Source organism: Hippoglossus stenolepis, chromosome 18, assembly GCF_022539355.2.
Source record: "Hippoglossus stenolepis isolate QCI-W04-F060 chromosome 18, HSTE1.2, whole genome shotgun sequence".
NCBI classification, from domain to species: Eukaryota; Metazoa; Chordata; class Actinopteri; order Pleuronectiformes; family Pleuronectidae; genus Hippoglossus; species Hippoglossus stenolepis.
Window position 1 is genome coordinate 14247256 of NC_061500.1, and position 14330 is coordinate 14261585.

The following is a 14330-nucleotide window of genomic DNA, read 5'->3' on the forward strand; positions in this document are numbered from 1 at the left end:
CAAACATCCACTGAGAGATGTCAGTCAGACAGGCCTAGATTCGTGCTGCTACCTTTGTTTCAGATTGGGCAAAAGAGAGGATTAGTTGGGTGTCGTCTGCGTAGCAGTGGTAGGAAAAAGCCATGTGAGTGAATGACAGAGCTGAGAGAGTTGGTGTACAGAGAAAAGAGAAGAGGACCCAGGACATAACCTTGAGGGACCCCAGTAGTGAGAGGACAAGGTTCGGACACAGCTCCTCTCCAAGTTACCCGATAAGTGCGATCTTTGAGGTAGGATGAGAGCAGGGAGAGAGCAGAGTCTGAGACACCCAGATCCTGAAGGGAGGAAATAAGGATCTGCTGGTTCACTGTGTCAAATGCAGCAGAAAGCATGACTCAGAAATAAAGAAATAAAAGAGATGTCAGACTAATGTAATGATCGTAAACCAAACTTCACCGGCTGATGTAAGATAATTTAAGATGGTAAAACTTGAATAGCACACAGTGGAGCTCAAACCTACTCCAAGGCCTAACAGTCCCTTTCAATTCAATCACGCTTAACCGACTTACACACACTCAACAAAATGGCAAATCACAAAATGACAGAACAGCATTGACTTCTAACTGAAAAGATGGGTTCTTGCTATCGACAAGACTTGTCGCTGATTGGATGGACGCACTGTCCATGTGTTTTGTGATTTGTTGTTCTGTTTTCATATTTGCTGTTGTGTTTTCACATTTAGCTGTTGTGGTTTTTGCTTTTTTTTTTTAGGATTTAAACTGTACAAATCCTTGCACTTAAGATTTTTAAAAACAAAAACATCAGACAGTTTAAATTTCATAAATATTTATTACATATCAATGAACAGAATCAACTACTTTCACAGCAGTGGTCTACAGCACTTGTTTAAAATAAATGCTCAAATAATATTAATAAGAATAATCATAATAATAATAATATAGTTCAGTTTCATTTGAGGCCACATTTGATACACAAACATTTACAAGTAGTACTTGGCATTAAAAACGATGGCAATACAATATTTTAAGACACTTGGTGTTTTTTTTGTTCATTTTCTTTCATTTTGATATCACAGAGAGGTTCAGCAACAGTCTAAACAGTAAATATAGGTTCAAATACAAAAAAAATAAACAAACCAAAAAAAAATAAACAAACAAAACAAACAGTGAAAATGCCAAGGGGAGGTAGAAACAAGGGCAGAAATAGAGGAGAAAAATTAAATAAGAGAAACAGTGTTTCCCCCGATCACTCACCCAGAGCAATAAAGTTTTAAGTACATTTCCTTAAAAAAAACCTACACTCCCTTCATCATCATCATCTTCCCTTTTAAGTTTTCTGAGTTCGTCAAAGTGTTGGACGGTTCACACTGACACAGGCAGGAGGAGAACATTGGAAACAATGAGAGGAGGGGAAAAGGGAGGATGGAAGGAGGCTCATGCAGGATGTGAAGGCTGCTGTGTTGTGAAACAGCCACATGGAGGCGCTCTCATACAGACAGGTAGCATGTAGGCAGTACCACTGCTCCCAAGCTTGTTTACCCTCTAAGCTTTCTGATGTGGTTTTAATGACTTTCTGTTATTTACTCAAAAAATAGAGTTTCATCTTCAGATTCAGACACACACGACCGATTCAACGCTCTCAGTGGAGAAAACGTGTATTTGTATGAGTGATCTGAGACCGAGAGCAAACTTTTCAATCCCTGTGAGCTTCTGCCACTTCTGAGGTGATTTCAGGAAACTGTTTACATGTGACCTGTGTGGCTGCAGTGCTGTTTGCTCAAACAGAGCCACATGGGAGATAAACCTCTAGAAACCCTGGTAGTAATGGCTTTAGTCACCTTTAACTGTATGTTTTTATAATTCCTTTCACTTTAAAGGGGCCCTCCACTGGTTCTGTTTAACTGCCATGACGAGCACTACTCTGCCTGTGGAAACAAAGTCAGATAATGTTTTCTGTGGTTACCATTGGAGTTTTTTTTCTTCTTCTCTTAATTAAAGAAAAGAAAATAACCGTAATAAAGGGCTGAGGGTTATCTCAGTTTGGGCTCGAGACTTGTGCCGGGCTGACGTCACATCGTTTAAATCGTAATTAGGAGCGGCCTGGAGGCGAAAAGGCTCACGTCAGTCATAGATAACAGGAGTCTGACGCTGGTATCTCTAATTTAGTGATAAAAATAAGATCCAGAGTAGTTTTATTGGATCCATAAAGTTTGTTGGTTTCCCTTGGTAACAAACTGCTACAAATAAGAAGCACAACAAAAGCTGTTTATCTGGTGACACAACACGAGTTTGTCTGAGGGAAAAGCACCATATAAAAATATGTAAATCATGAGGTGTGAGCACTTCCAGGTCAGAATAAAGGCTGTTTTCTTAATCTCTGCCAACAACGTGTGAATGGAACATCATGGAAAGATTTGGTAATATGAGTAAACAGGTGATTGTGTAAGGACTAAAATACTGTTTATTGACAAGATAACTCTATCAAACTCTAACACAACATCTTTAGCTGATGTGAGTCATCCTTATTAGTTATCTTTTCAGATACTTGTGTACTTATGTATTAATAAATGACAAGTCTGATATATTGGAACTTTTAGAGAAATCAGAGTTTCCCAGTTGTATTTAGATGAATTTTATCTCCAGTCAGAAATCCATAATAACGATAACTGGACGCAGGACTTTCTGTCAAAAGAAAGCCTGCGTTGCAAACTGGTAAGAAAGCATTGGGAAAGAAGTGGGCGTTGAGAAGGCAGAGGAGGTCAAGGGAACGGATCTAATGAGGGGTATTATGGGAAATGTGGGACCCATTTATTACTAACAGTCATAATATTTTAGTCTGTGCTGCTCTTTTAATCTCTTTAATCTGTCTCATCCAACTTTATCAAAGTAAAATACTTGCACTAAACTTGTTTCATGACTTTGATATTGAATGAATGATGATCAGTTGGGAAGTCTAAACCAGGATCTGAACAAAAACATGTGAGTATAATGAATCAAATGTTTGGTTATTGATCAGTAATTTTAACTATGTGTCTTTGTTGGGTTTAAAGACACGTTTAGCTGCTTGTCAAAGGACTTATAATGGTTAAAATGGGGAAATAAAAAAGCACAGATGTCGGCAGAATTGGCCAATAGCTGGACACCAGTGGTTCCAGCTGTGAGTCGGTCTTTTACAGGACGTCTAGAATCAAAACAGCAGGTCTAAGATTTCAAATTACAGAAAACATTTATTCTAAATGCCTGGTCCTATGGAGTGCTGATCCCAAATATTTGTTTTAAAAAGTTTCTCAATTTTACATGCTTCTCGGTCATAGTTACCAATTCTGTTTTTTAATTCTACTTTAGCGTCATGATTAGTGTTGGCTCATTTTTTATTTTCCGACAAAATTGTACTTTGACCATTTTCAGATCTTTTAGATTTTTGTCTCAAACTTATTCCCTTCCTGTGCCTTTTTGTTGTCTCGGGTTGTGTTTTGCTTCACGCTCTTAATGTTTGGTATCATGTTGCAGACCTCATGATTTCCAAAGAAGCCAATGGTTTGGCTCAGAATACTCGTAGCAAAGGCGGCTCATGCAGATTTGATGTCGCCTCATTCTTATGAGGGCGTGAAATGTTTAGCACATGTGACTTTGCGAGCGTACCTCCGGTATCGTGAATGAACGGAGCTGTGGGTCACAGTAGTAAACTAACGTTGACTACAATCATGGCTGCTACTGTCAGACACCAGAGTGCTGTGGCTGTTCGAGGTGTAGTTCAGTGAAGGATGATGGGAAATGGCACTTGTGGGAGACTTTGCCTCCAGCCCTGTCTACCTGTGTGCTGTGACTGAGGAGAAGAATAAGGACTAACATGTGCAGACAGCATAAAACATCATACTTTTACTAAATATGGGAATAAAATGGATTTTTATAATATATCTATAAATATGCATCACAGGCATGACAAGCACACATGCCTGTCACTGTGTATGCATTTCCATGTATAAACAGATGTACACACACACATATGCATATCTTACAACATTTGAAAGTGGATTGGAAATAATCACATAATATACAACACATATTAAGCTCTAGCAACTTCCGAGGGCATTGTGAACGCGAGGGCTTTAGCCGTGCCTCAATGTGTAGATTTACATTCAGTTTGAGGTTTGGGATCAAACCGTTTACATTGTCTCGAAAAACATTGCAGAACTCCGAATAAACCACGGCATCTGACATGACCTCATCGCCTCTTTGGGTATTTTTCGTGCGGGGCAACACAAACACCCAACACACAGCGGCTGAGCGACAGCTCGCGAAGACTGACAGGCTCACGGACACGGCTTCTAACTCCCAATGCACCCATCTTGTCCAATGACTGGAGAGACCGTAGATATAAAACAAACAAACAAACAAACAAACAAACTAACAAAAAAACCAACAAGAACAAAGGATTCAAAACAAAACAATAAAAATAATGGTGACAGTACAGGAGTGGGTGGGCAGAGAAGTGCACGATGGGATTGTCTTCACTTTAGGTCCAGGACATCTTCTTCGAAGGATGTAGAGAGGACAAACGCGCTGGCGAGAGGCGGGCTCTCCCCCAGCAGCAGCGCCTTCTCTGGCTCAGCCTCCGAACTGGACGAACAATGCAGCTGGACGTCCAGGTCTGCGTCAAAGGACTCTGACTCTAACCTGCTGTGCACAGAAAGGTAGAACTCAAGCTCAAATATCATATAACAAATTAAATGCGCAGCCGCTGCGGAATCTGTCACTGTCACCTGTCGCTGTTTGTTGACGTCAGTGCTCGCGCTTTGGGCTCCTCCTCAGTGTTCTTCTTGCTCATCTTCCTCTGTTTGACTGTTCCACTGTCCGGCTTCCCACTTGGCTCCTCTGTCAAGCCTTCATTGGTGTCACGTAACAGAAAATGGACACTACTTGAAGGAATATTTCAACATTTGGGAAATGCAAAGCTACAGCCAGCTCGCTTGGTTTATGCCGGCTGCACACTAGAGGATTATCTGACACATTTCGGCTAGAATAAGGCCTAAATTGCAGGGGCGTTGCTGATTTGAGGCTGGTCTGAACATATTATCTGGCCAAATGATACTGTAGTGCGAGGGGTTCACAGACATAAGCTTAATCTCATTGATTTCGAAACGTAAATATCAATATAACGATTGGAAATAAGGGGGTATCGTGTTGTATGACAAGAACAGTGATTGGGCGGTTGATCAGAAACCCATAATAGCCCCTCTACAGAGTAAATAAGACTTTTTTTACAGGACCAGTTGGACGGTAGAAAACGAGCACAAACTTGTGGAATTGTGACAACAGTGAGCGCTTGTTAAACGTAGGTCCTGTTTTTAGTGCAAGACATTGCACAAACAAGCAAAGCTAGCTGAGGACCCTGGGAGACGCCTCCATTTTGTTTTTTATTCTATGGTCACGATTGAGCACGCATGTTTCCCAGTTTCTTTAGAATCGCCAGTCAGAAAACAAATGTTCAAATGCCAAATTCGTAAGTCTTGACAAGATCATCTAGTGTGTATATGGTCACAATTAAAATATTAATCGTTAACTGTTAATAAAACAGTTATATATTTATGTCTTTTTGTCATTTTGTTAATCCTCTTGTGTGCAGCAGGTATGAGTGTAAAGACTGAACACAGTTCGCAAAGGGCAAAACTACAAATGTTTTTTTTTGCTTGTTCAGCAGCAGTGACCTTAATGAGTTTCCTGTGCTTCCTGGTCAAGGATTAGCACAGCATAACACGCTGATAGGTGACCTTTGGCAGTGCTGGCAGTGGGCTTCTGTTAACTTGTGAGCTAGTTGAGTCTGTTCAGACTCCTTATGCTAAGCTAAGATAGCCTGGCCGCTGGTTTTAGCCATACATTTAGCATACTGACAATGGGTTATATATGTACTGTAGAGTTATAATAGAGTTTTTCAGTTTACCAAGCAGCTCCTTCCGTGTGCGGCTGGCTATCTCTTTGATTTCCATGCGTGACAGGGACAGTGAGTGTGTTGCAGAGATGAGGGGAGTCGGTGGCACCATGGTGGGAGCCGGCGCCGTCATAACCTTGTTGACCAGCGGGGACTTGAGGGGTCTCTCAATGCTGCGGCCGACCAAGTTACACAGAGGGATCTTGAACATGTGCTTACATGCTGCTTCACCTGAGAGTAAGAGAGGGTTGGGAAAAGGAGGAAGCAGGGGAGGAGAGTCAAGAAAGTACAGGACAAGGACAAGGCAGATCATGAGAAAATACATAAAACCAGAAATAAACAGAGCAAAGATGGGCGTAGGAAGAGACAAACAGGAAGAGGAATGTGTGGCAGTGAATGAGGAATGGATGAAACTCCTTGAATGAAGCACCAAATTGTTTTTTGCATGTCGTACCCCATTGGCTACAAAAATGCATATGTGCATTTAAAGCCTACCATATATTTTGAGACACAACGCTGCTTAATAGTTTGCGTATTTAATTTTGATTATTTTCGGTCAAAATTACTATGGCATGTTAATGGTGTTAGGAGCAATGACAATTTTAATTGTTTGACATTTTGGAAAAATAAGCTTAGTTGCCTTCTTGCTCAGAGTTAGAGGAGATCGATACCACTCTCATGCCTGTATGATAAAAATGGAGCTAGCTGGTGGTTAGCTTAGCTTAAAGTGAAAAAGCTAAACTAGGTAGGTGGATTCCAGCTAACAACCTACCACCTTATCATAGAGCATACTAGCTCACAGACATGAGTGGTGGTATCAGTCCTCTCATCTAACTCTCAGCCACAAAGTGAATAAACTCATTTTCCAGAATATTGAACAATTCCTCTCAGTGGTGCATTTAAGGACCTTGCGACATTCGGCTGAATAAAGCGTTGCTCTCATGTCCTGTAATGTCAGAAAATCAAATTTACAGAGACAACGGCAAGCAAACCTTCTGTCTATGTCAAAATCTTAATGTGGAGTGGTCATGTCAATAATTTAAAAAAAGTCCTTAACTGCATCAACGGAGAAGGTTTTCAAAACACACACGTGATTGCAACAGCATGATCTTACCACATGGGGCAACATGTGGTGTGATTATGGTGTGATTTGCAAAACAGTCACTGTAATTTGTATAAAATATGGGATTGGTAGATTATGAATTAAAATATGCAGAATGTCCTAAATCCAAAATCTCTCTCACTCACACTCATATTGCGTTTTAACAAGATTGAGAGGTGACAAACTGATGCAATACAAACTCCCTTAGTCAAATAAAGACTAACGTGATTAATAGTCCTATTTACTGAAACAGCATGGGATCTTAAAGTTAATCAGCCGTAATATAACTGTTCACTCTTAGCCAGTTAGAGCAGACCATGTATTCCGCAGAGACGCTAAGTGCTTCAAGTCTGTTTGGGACAAATTAAATGGATGTTTGGAGTTTGACAAAGGGGACACACTGCTAGCGATGCTGCAGCGTGCCAACCTGCAGTGCCCAATTGTGCCATCCGGGAGCAGTATTGCAGTTTAGCAGCGGCAGACTGCTCTGCTGAGACCGGCTGGTAGCGACAACATGGATGAGACTGAGTCAATGTGGAGGCTACGCGCTGCACAAAGAGCACCGTCTCATCTGAAATGTCAGCGGGTGAAGAGGTGAATGAGGAGCCATGGAGGAAAATAGAGGGTCACTGCTGTTGTTTGACAGGTACACTGTGTTAGTGTTGTTACAGATCCTGCCTCCTGCACCCGTGCTGGCAAAACAGGGCAATAATAAAAGCAAAAATGCAGGAAAAGCATGCAGTTATTTGGAATATGCAATCACAAGCGATCGATATATTCCACGTGTGTTTCTGGACCAGGGGAAGTGTCATGCTCCGTCACACTGGCAAAAACGAAAAAAAAACTGAATGTGGGTTTTTTTCGGCACTAAGGGAAGTTGAATTCTCCTGGACGGCATGCTTTCGTTTTGCTGTCGGCTCTTTTGGCGTGCGTTTGAGCCAGCGGAGGCAGGCGGCGTCTTGCAGCCACATCAGTAACAACATCTCGCTGGCGTTACTGATGCGATTACATCAGATGAAACCCCCTCCCCGAGGAGCAGATACAGCAGGTGCACAGGCAGTCGGAGGATGGGGATTTTTGTCAGCACCCCTTCCACCTCTCTCTCTCCCCCCCCCTGCATCTTCTGCTACACCTCCCCACCCCCACCTACCCTCACCCTCGGATTGTGGCACCGCTGTTTGGACAAGCACTCTGGATCGAAGCGAGGGCTGACAAAAGTCTCCATGGCGACAGTGCAATCTGTAAATCATGCTGCGGCAGACGTGTCTTCTACTTCCCTCTTTCCCTTTTTTCCCCCTCCCTCCTTCTCTCCCCACCTCCTGCTTGTACACAACCCCTCCCTTCCCCCCCTCATACTCATGCATACCTTTCCTGCGTCTCATCCTCCTCTTATTCCGAACATCCCCCGTTATCTTTTTTTTTGTAACTTTCCCCTTCCCCCCCCCCTCTCATTCTCTAAGACACAAAGAGGTGGGGGGGGGGAGACATAATGTTCACTTAACATTCAACCAACGTTTAAGTCAACATGCCGCCTTGGAACAGACAGGGTGATATACTCTGCGAGCACGTGCATGTGAGTGGGGCAGTGTTATGAGCGTTTTCATGAGCTGAGGACGAGAATCCTGCAGTACCTTCGGCATCCTTAGACATGTACAGGGAAAGCTTGGTACCATAGGGGATCCGTATTGAATCTGAACCAGGGATGAAGAAGAGGGTTACACAAACTGAAGACACACACACACACACACACACACACACACACACACACACACACACACAGAGTACATACAATTTAGGCGCACACAGTAGGTGATCGGGTCCCAGTGATGCACAATCATATGCTGAAAACAGGAGGGAAAATGAGAATCCCTCCGAGAGAAATGATTGCCCGGACCAGCCTAAAAGCATAAAGCCCTTCCTCAGCTAATTGCAGCAGCGACAGCCAGACCTTCCCCCCTGTTAGCCTTAATGGGACCTGTAAATACCCACTCCCCCCACCCCCCTCAGGAAAAGAGCGCCTTGATGGTGCAGCAGCAGCTAGACAACCAGGACATTTAAATAATTTCTTTCCTCAAGCTTTGTCCTTCGCCGCAGCCGTCTGAATAACATGGATGTGTTGGAGGAAGACATGGTGTCCTTTCTGTTACAGCTACAGAGCCTTACGAAGCTGACTTTGCCATTGGCCATCGTTCTCGCTGAATGACAAACCTGCAAGTCACTGACAACAGCTGTGCATCACTAACACACCTCAGTTTCAGATCTGAGGTGGTCAGTGTTGGGGGAGGGGGGGGGACCCTGTATGGTCAAATCTACAATAAAAGACAGGGGGGAGTGGATGTGGGCTGGAGGCTGGAAGGGAGGGGCTCGTATTGATCCTTAATCATCCTTGAAAGCATGCTCTGCCTCTGAGGTTATGTATTGTGTCCCTTGAATGGCGGCGGCGGTGGCGGTGGGTCATTAGTCGGTTCCTCCTTCTGTAATATGCGGTTAATAAGAATTTAAAAGATGATGCCTTTGCATGCTTCGACCCTCCAACTGCAAATCACATTCACGCAAGTGCCAGTCAATTTCCAGATCAAATCAGTTCCGAGCTTTGCTGCGACCGTAGGCCTCCAGTCATTTTAATATTGCATCAAAATCAATTTGTTGACCGATCACTGTAGATGTTTCGTTGCTTTAATTTTATTTTGTCATGTAATGATAAAACTGTCTGGTTATATAAGTTATAGCAAAAAGAAAGGAGACTTGTTTCCACGACGAGTAGCCAGCAATACGAATACTTTAAAATCTCTCATAAGACTTAGACTTATGTATGGAAATAGCCATATAAATGAAATAAAATATCACAAATAATTCAAATCAGGGAAAGTAATGTTAACTCTGGGGGGGGAGTGGCTGTGGCTTAAATAAACCATTCTGCTGAGACAAGTTTATGTAAATGGATCTCAAGCTCTGGGCGAACAGAACATCCAAAGTCAAACAGGTCTGCAGGCAACTCTGACATTTCAAAGACCTGTAACGTTGAGGCACTAATATCATCCTCCTCTGCTGCTGTTGCTTTGCAGAGCTTACCATCACCGAGCGGCGAGGGGAACACGGGCATCTCGTAGCCGGTGGGCGTCTGCGGGGAACTCTGGGAGCTGGTATCTCTTGAACTGCAGTTGGAGGCCGAGCTGACTGGAGCCGACGAAACAAAATAGATGTCCGACTGTGGGCGGAAAAACAGACACAGAGAGAGAGAGAGAGAGAGAGAGAGAGAGAGAGAGAGAGAGAGAGAGAGAGAGAGGAAATGAGATCCTTCCAGGAAATATTAAGAGGACGGGGACAGAAATGATGGAGGCAGGGGGCGAAAGATGAAAAATAAAAATGAAAAAACAAAGAGATTGGATGAGAGCAGAGAAAGAAAAAGTATTTATATGATGCCAGGTGCACTGTGGTCTGTTTTAAATTATCTACCTGTATGAATTACGAGTGTATTATTGCTTTGTAGCCATGCATATCACCAGCCATATTTCCCACTGGGGTAATAAAGATTGATTGAAATGAGGAAGCTGAGACAGCTACTTCTAGAACGCAGTGTGGCCTGAAAACACTGAAAACACTCACAACCTGGAAGAGTGAACATAATGCATTACTACTACACAATTACCTGACCTCTGACCAGTGCTTAAGATAGAATTAAAAATAAAAATAAACAAAATAAACAACCTCAAAAGAAAGTTTATATGATAAGTGTCGACCGTACTGACCCGTGAAGCAGCCAACTGTAGCTCTGGAACCACTGCGGTGTACACGAGGTTGCCATTCACCACCAGTCGGATCTCGATGGAGTCCGTTGTGAAGGCCAGGATGTAAGGAAATGCACAAACTGCAAAGAGCACACAAACGTATGATACAACAAGCCACAAATAGACATTACAACCAATCACTGATCCCTTTACTCTGGGGGCAGCGGCCAACATGTTGGGGCTTCAGGTGTAGACATTGGATATCAGGGCTCATTTCTTTTACCACACGACTCTAACGTTTGTCCACACAAAACACAAACATACTTTTTTAGGGGTTTTAGATCCATATGAATGCAGATAAATTAAAAAGCCGTTCAGTTTCTGACTCTGTACAACAGGTAACTGTCATAATGAGCTTGAAAAGTAGAAGCTACTGTAAATATATGTGTCACAGCAGGGCTCATTATTGGATGCACGGTAGCCTAGAGCAGCAGCATGTTGTTTTCAACAGTCTTAGGATTTCATGTTTTGTACCAATTGTGATTTCATCATTTCATCATCTCCTGCATTAATTAAACCAAGTACAAAAGCACACGCACACGCACAAGCACACACACACACCCACACCCACACACACAGTAATCAGACAAGCCAATTCGATGCTTGTGGCTACACATGGTGTTCCCATGGCAACAGCAAGCTCTGGCCAGGCCAGCAGCATGGGCAGGGTGGGGTTCAATAGTTGTTGCCGTGGTAACCTACCAATAGCGTTGGGCATCTGGTTCCAGCTGAAGTGGAAGTCAGAGGTGTTGGACTGGATCATGGGCGTGGAGCCGTTAAACGGACAAACTTTCTTATAATAACAACTATCTGCAAAACACAGATGGGAAACAAATTCAACTTTCAAATTAAATATTGTAGTTTCTTCTGTTTACTATTGTTTGTATCTTCTGCCCTTAGGAAAAGGATTGAAAGCACCACTTGGTTGTTTATCTAGACTAAAACTAAAGTAGAATGTCTCTGACCCTAAATATTCTAGAGCTTTGGGTGAAGGGGTTTTCAGCTGCAGAGAAAAAAACATGAAGGTTCAGCTTTGACATTAAGAGACCTGAATGAGACAACATCTGAACTGTTCAGAGTTAAAGGGAGACTCACAGTTGTAACACAACAGCAGACCCGCCTCGCCGTCTTCATACACATCAATGGCTGCTACAAAATTTACCTGCAGGCAGAGAGGAGTCAGTTTAGTGGAATCGTTTCAGCAGGATTCAAAGGTCGGATGTGAGACACTGTTTTTAACAAGTAATGTCAGGTCACATACGATTAAAGTAAAGGGTAACCTTCAGGGCAGGGGGCGCTGCAACAGGGTTGGCAAAGCAGGCAACTAGCCTGGGGCCCAGAGCTGAGAGGGGGCCTCTGAGAACGGCTCATTACGTGACTCCACAGCAACGACAACTTTGTGCGAACCCCTTTAAATTATATGATCGGCTATCGACAGGAGACTGCAACGACACCACGCTCAGAAACGCCCTTACGAGACCCCATACTTTGCTACCTTTCAATTATTTATGTGTATGCACTGTGTTTATAATTTTGATAATAAAAGAATGGGTCAAAAATTGGAATGATGAGGTTTGGTGTACTGTCTTTCTTGGGTGGGGGAGTTGGTTGAGTTTGGTTTGAAGTAGGGCCCCCAGGTCCCTTTTATTGTCTATCTGTCTTCTAGTTTTTAATAATGTTGTAACTGATTAGTGGATATTTCTGCTTGAGTTTGTTGTATTATTATTATTATTATTCTTGTTTCTGTCGAATGAGAAATGGTTCTAGCAGAATAAGACCGTTTATTAGAGCAGCTGTTCATCCCCAAGCAGCCTCATCCCTCACGTCTCCTCCCAGCTGCTCTCTGTAAATGACAACGTGTTGATTCACCAAAGCAGCCTGCTCATCGGAGAGGTAAATAAAGGGACTAACTGGGTCAACTGAAGGTCTCCATTCTGCTCAACTGCAGAGCACATCGACATGAAAGCAAATGAATAAAAAGGACGATGAAAAGAAAAAGGAAAACCACCGGCGTTTTGTGTGCGTGTGCAAGTGTGCCTCACCCTGTTGGCGTCTACGTGATGTAGCCGGTAGGCATCTCCAGTGCTCTCATTGATCAGGTCAAACTGGTGTTTGTAGGCCACACAGATCATGTTGTCATTTTCCCCCGTCGGCCCGTCCACCAGCGCCATCACCACCGGAGGGTCACACAGACAGATCTCCTGATGGGCGGATGGTACACACACACACACACACACACACACACACACACGTTAGTTTAATTACTTTAACAGACATATGTACGTTTGTCTGTACATAATGTTTTCATAGCTTAGGACAGGAGTCTTTAAAGTCAGGGCCGCACTTAAAACAAATACGAAAAATTACTCTGCAACATGAGCAAGTTAATAATAAAAAAATGTCTACTCCTGATATAAGAATATTATTTTTATTGTTTTTTTCGCATGTTCTGGCATTATTAAGTCTGCTGAATCAGCTATTAGCCATTCCTTATTTCAGATACTGAGACAACGATCACCAGTTTAGTTTGATACTGAAGAAACGTCAATGTCGAGATTCTCAAATGTAAGGAACATTAATATTTTCTGATTTCTAGGTGAATCTGTTGGGTGCTTATCTAATAGGGACACTGTTCCCTGAACGTGCCCTGATATCCTCAGAAAGTCATGTAGAATCTAAATGGGTATCATTATCTGTGGGCTTCAAAATGTTTGATGCTGATTGTGGCAGATATAATACTTATAAAAACATCTCCTTATGATGTGTGTCACCTTTGACCTCACCCCAGATAGAAATATGCATTTTAAAGAAATGTAAACTTTTGTGAGAAATTATCTTTAAAAGTGAGATCAAATTCTTTGGTTCCTTCTTTTCATTATTTTCTCATTTGTCATTGGTTGTACCCGTATGTACTGGAACTCCTCCACTGGCGAGTCTGGTCCCGCGGAGACGGCGCTGAAGCCCTCGGAGCGCGGTTGTTTCCTGGTGATGAGGAGGAGTTTGTTCCTGATGGCTGCTACAATCCTCAGCTCGGAGCCGTGGTGGGTGTTGATAGAGTACAAATGACAGCCTGGGACAAAGAGGAGGAGGATGGGGTGAGAGAGAGAGCGGGAGGTATATTGGACATGTGTTGTGCTGTAGGTGTTGTTCCCTGGCATCATCCCACAGATCGATGCTTCCACAAACAGCTGGCATCACACCACCAGCAGTGGAAACGACTTTCATTAAGGTCACAATATCCTGCTTCAGGCTGAGTACGTGTGTTTTATGTCTTGTCAAATATAAATAAACTTGTCAAGCACCATTTGCAAATATAATATATTAAACTTGTTGCACGGGAACTCGTCTTGATGTAGTTTGTTCAGATTTGATTTTAAAAATCTGAAAAACAAAAGTGGGAAATGATTTTCCAAACATCTATTCAGAGGAAACTAAATGGATTTGCTTATTTCAAGACAAAAACAACACAAATAACATATCTCCTATGGGCATTTTGTGCCTGTGTTTATCTT

General features: G+C 42.7%; 1 protein-coding gene across 6 annotated transcripts in view; it reads right to left on the reverse strand.

Annotated features, from left to right (window-relative positions):
- Positions 1–808: 808 nt before the first annotated feature.
- The window catches only part of garnl3 (GTPase activating Rap/RanGAP domain like 3), a 69547-nt gene continuing 56025 nt past the window's right edge, over positions 809–14330 (reverse strand). For 4 of the 6 annotated variants that reach the window (XM_035184801.2, XM_035184800.2, XM_035184799.2 and 1 more), the window contains 10 exons: positions 13722–13888; positions 12861–13019; positions 11914–11980; positions 11521–11628; positions 10780–10898; positions 10103–10238; positions 8662–8721; positions 5941–6159; positions 4763–4883; positions 809–4676 (listed from right to left, as the gene is read on the reverse strand). In XM_035184801.2, the coding sequence (XP_035040692.1) occupies positions 4511–4676; positions 4763–4883; positions 5941–6159; positions 8662–8721; positions 10103–10238; positions 10780–10898; positions 11521–11628; positions 11914–11980; positions 12861–13019; positions 13722–13888 (1322 nt within the window). In that variant the 3' untranslated portion in view covers positions 809–4510. The remainder of the gene's footprint in view (positions 4677–4762; positions 4884–5940; positions 6160–8661; positions 8722–10102; positions 10239–10779; positions 10899–11520; positions 11629–11913; positions 11981–12860; positions 13020–13721; positions 13889–14330) is intronic. The other 2 variants (XM_035184804.2, XM_035184803.2) reach the window with 1 other exon arrangement.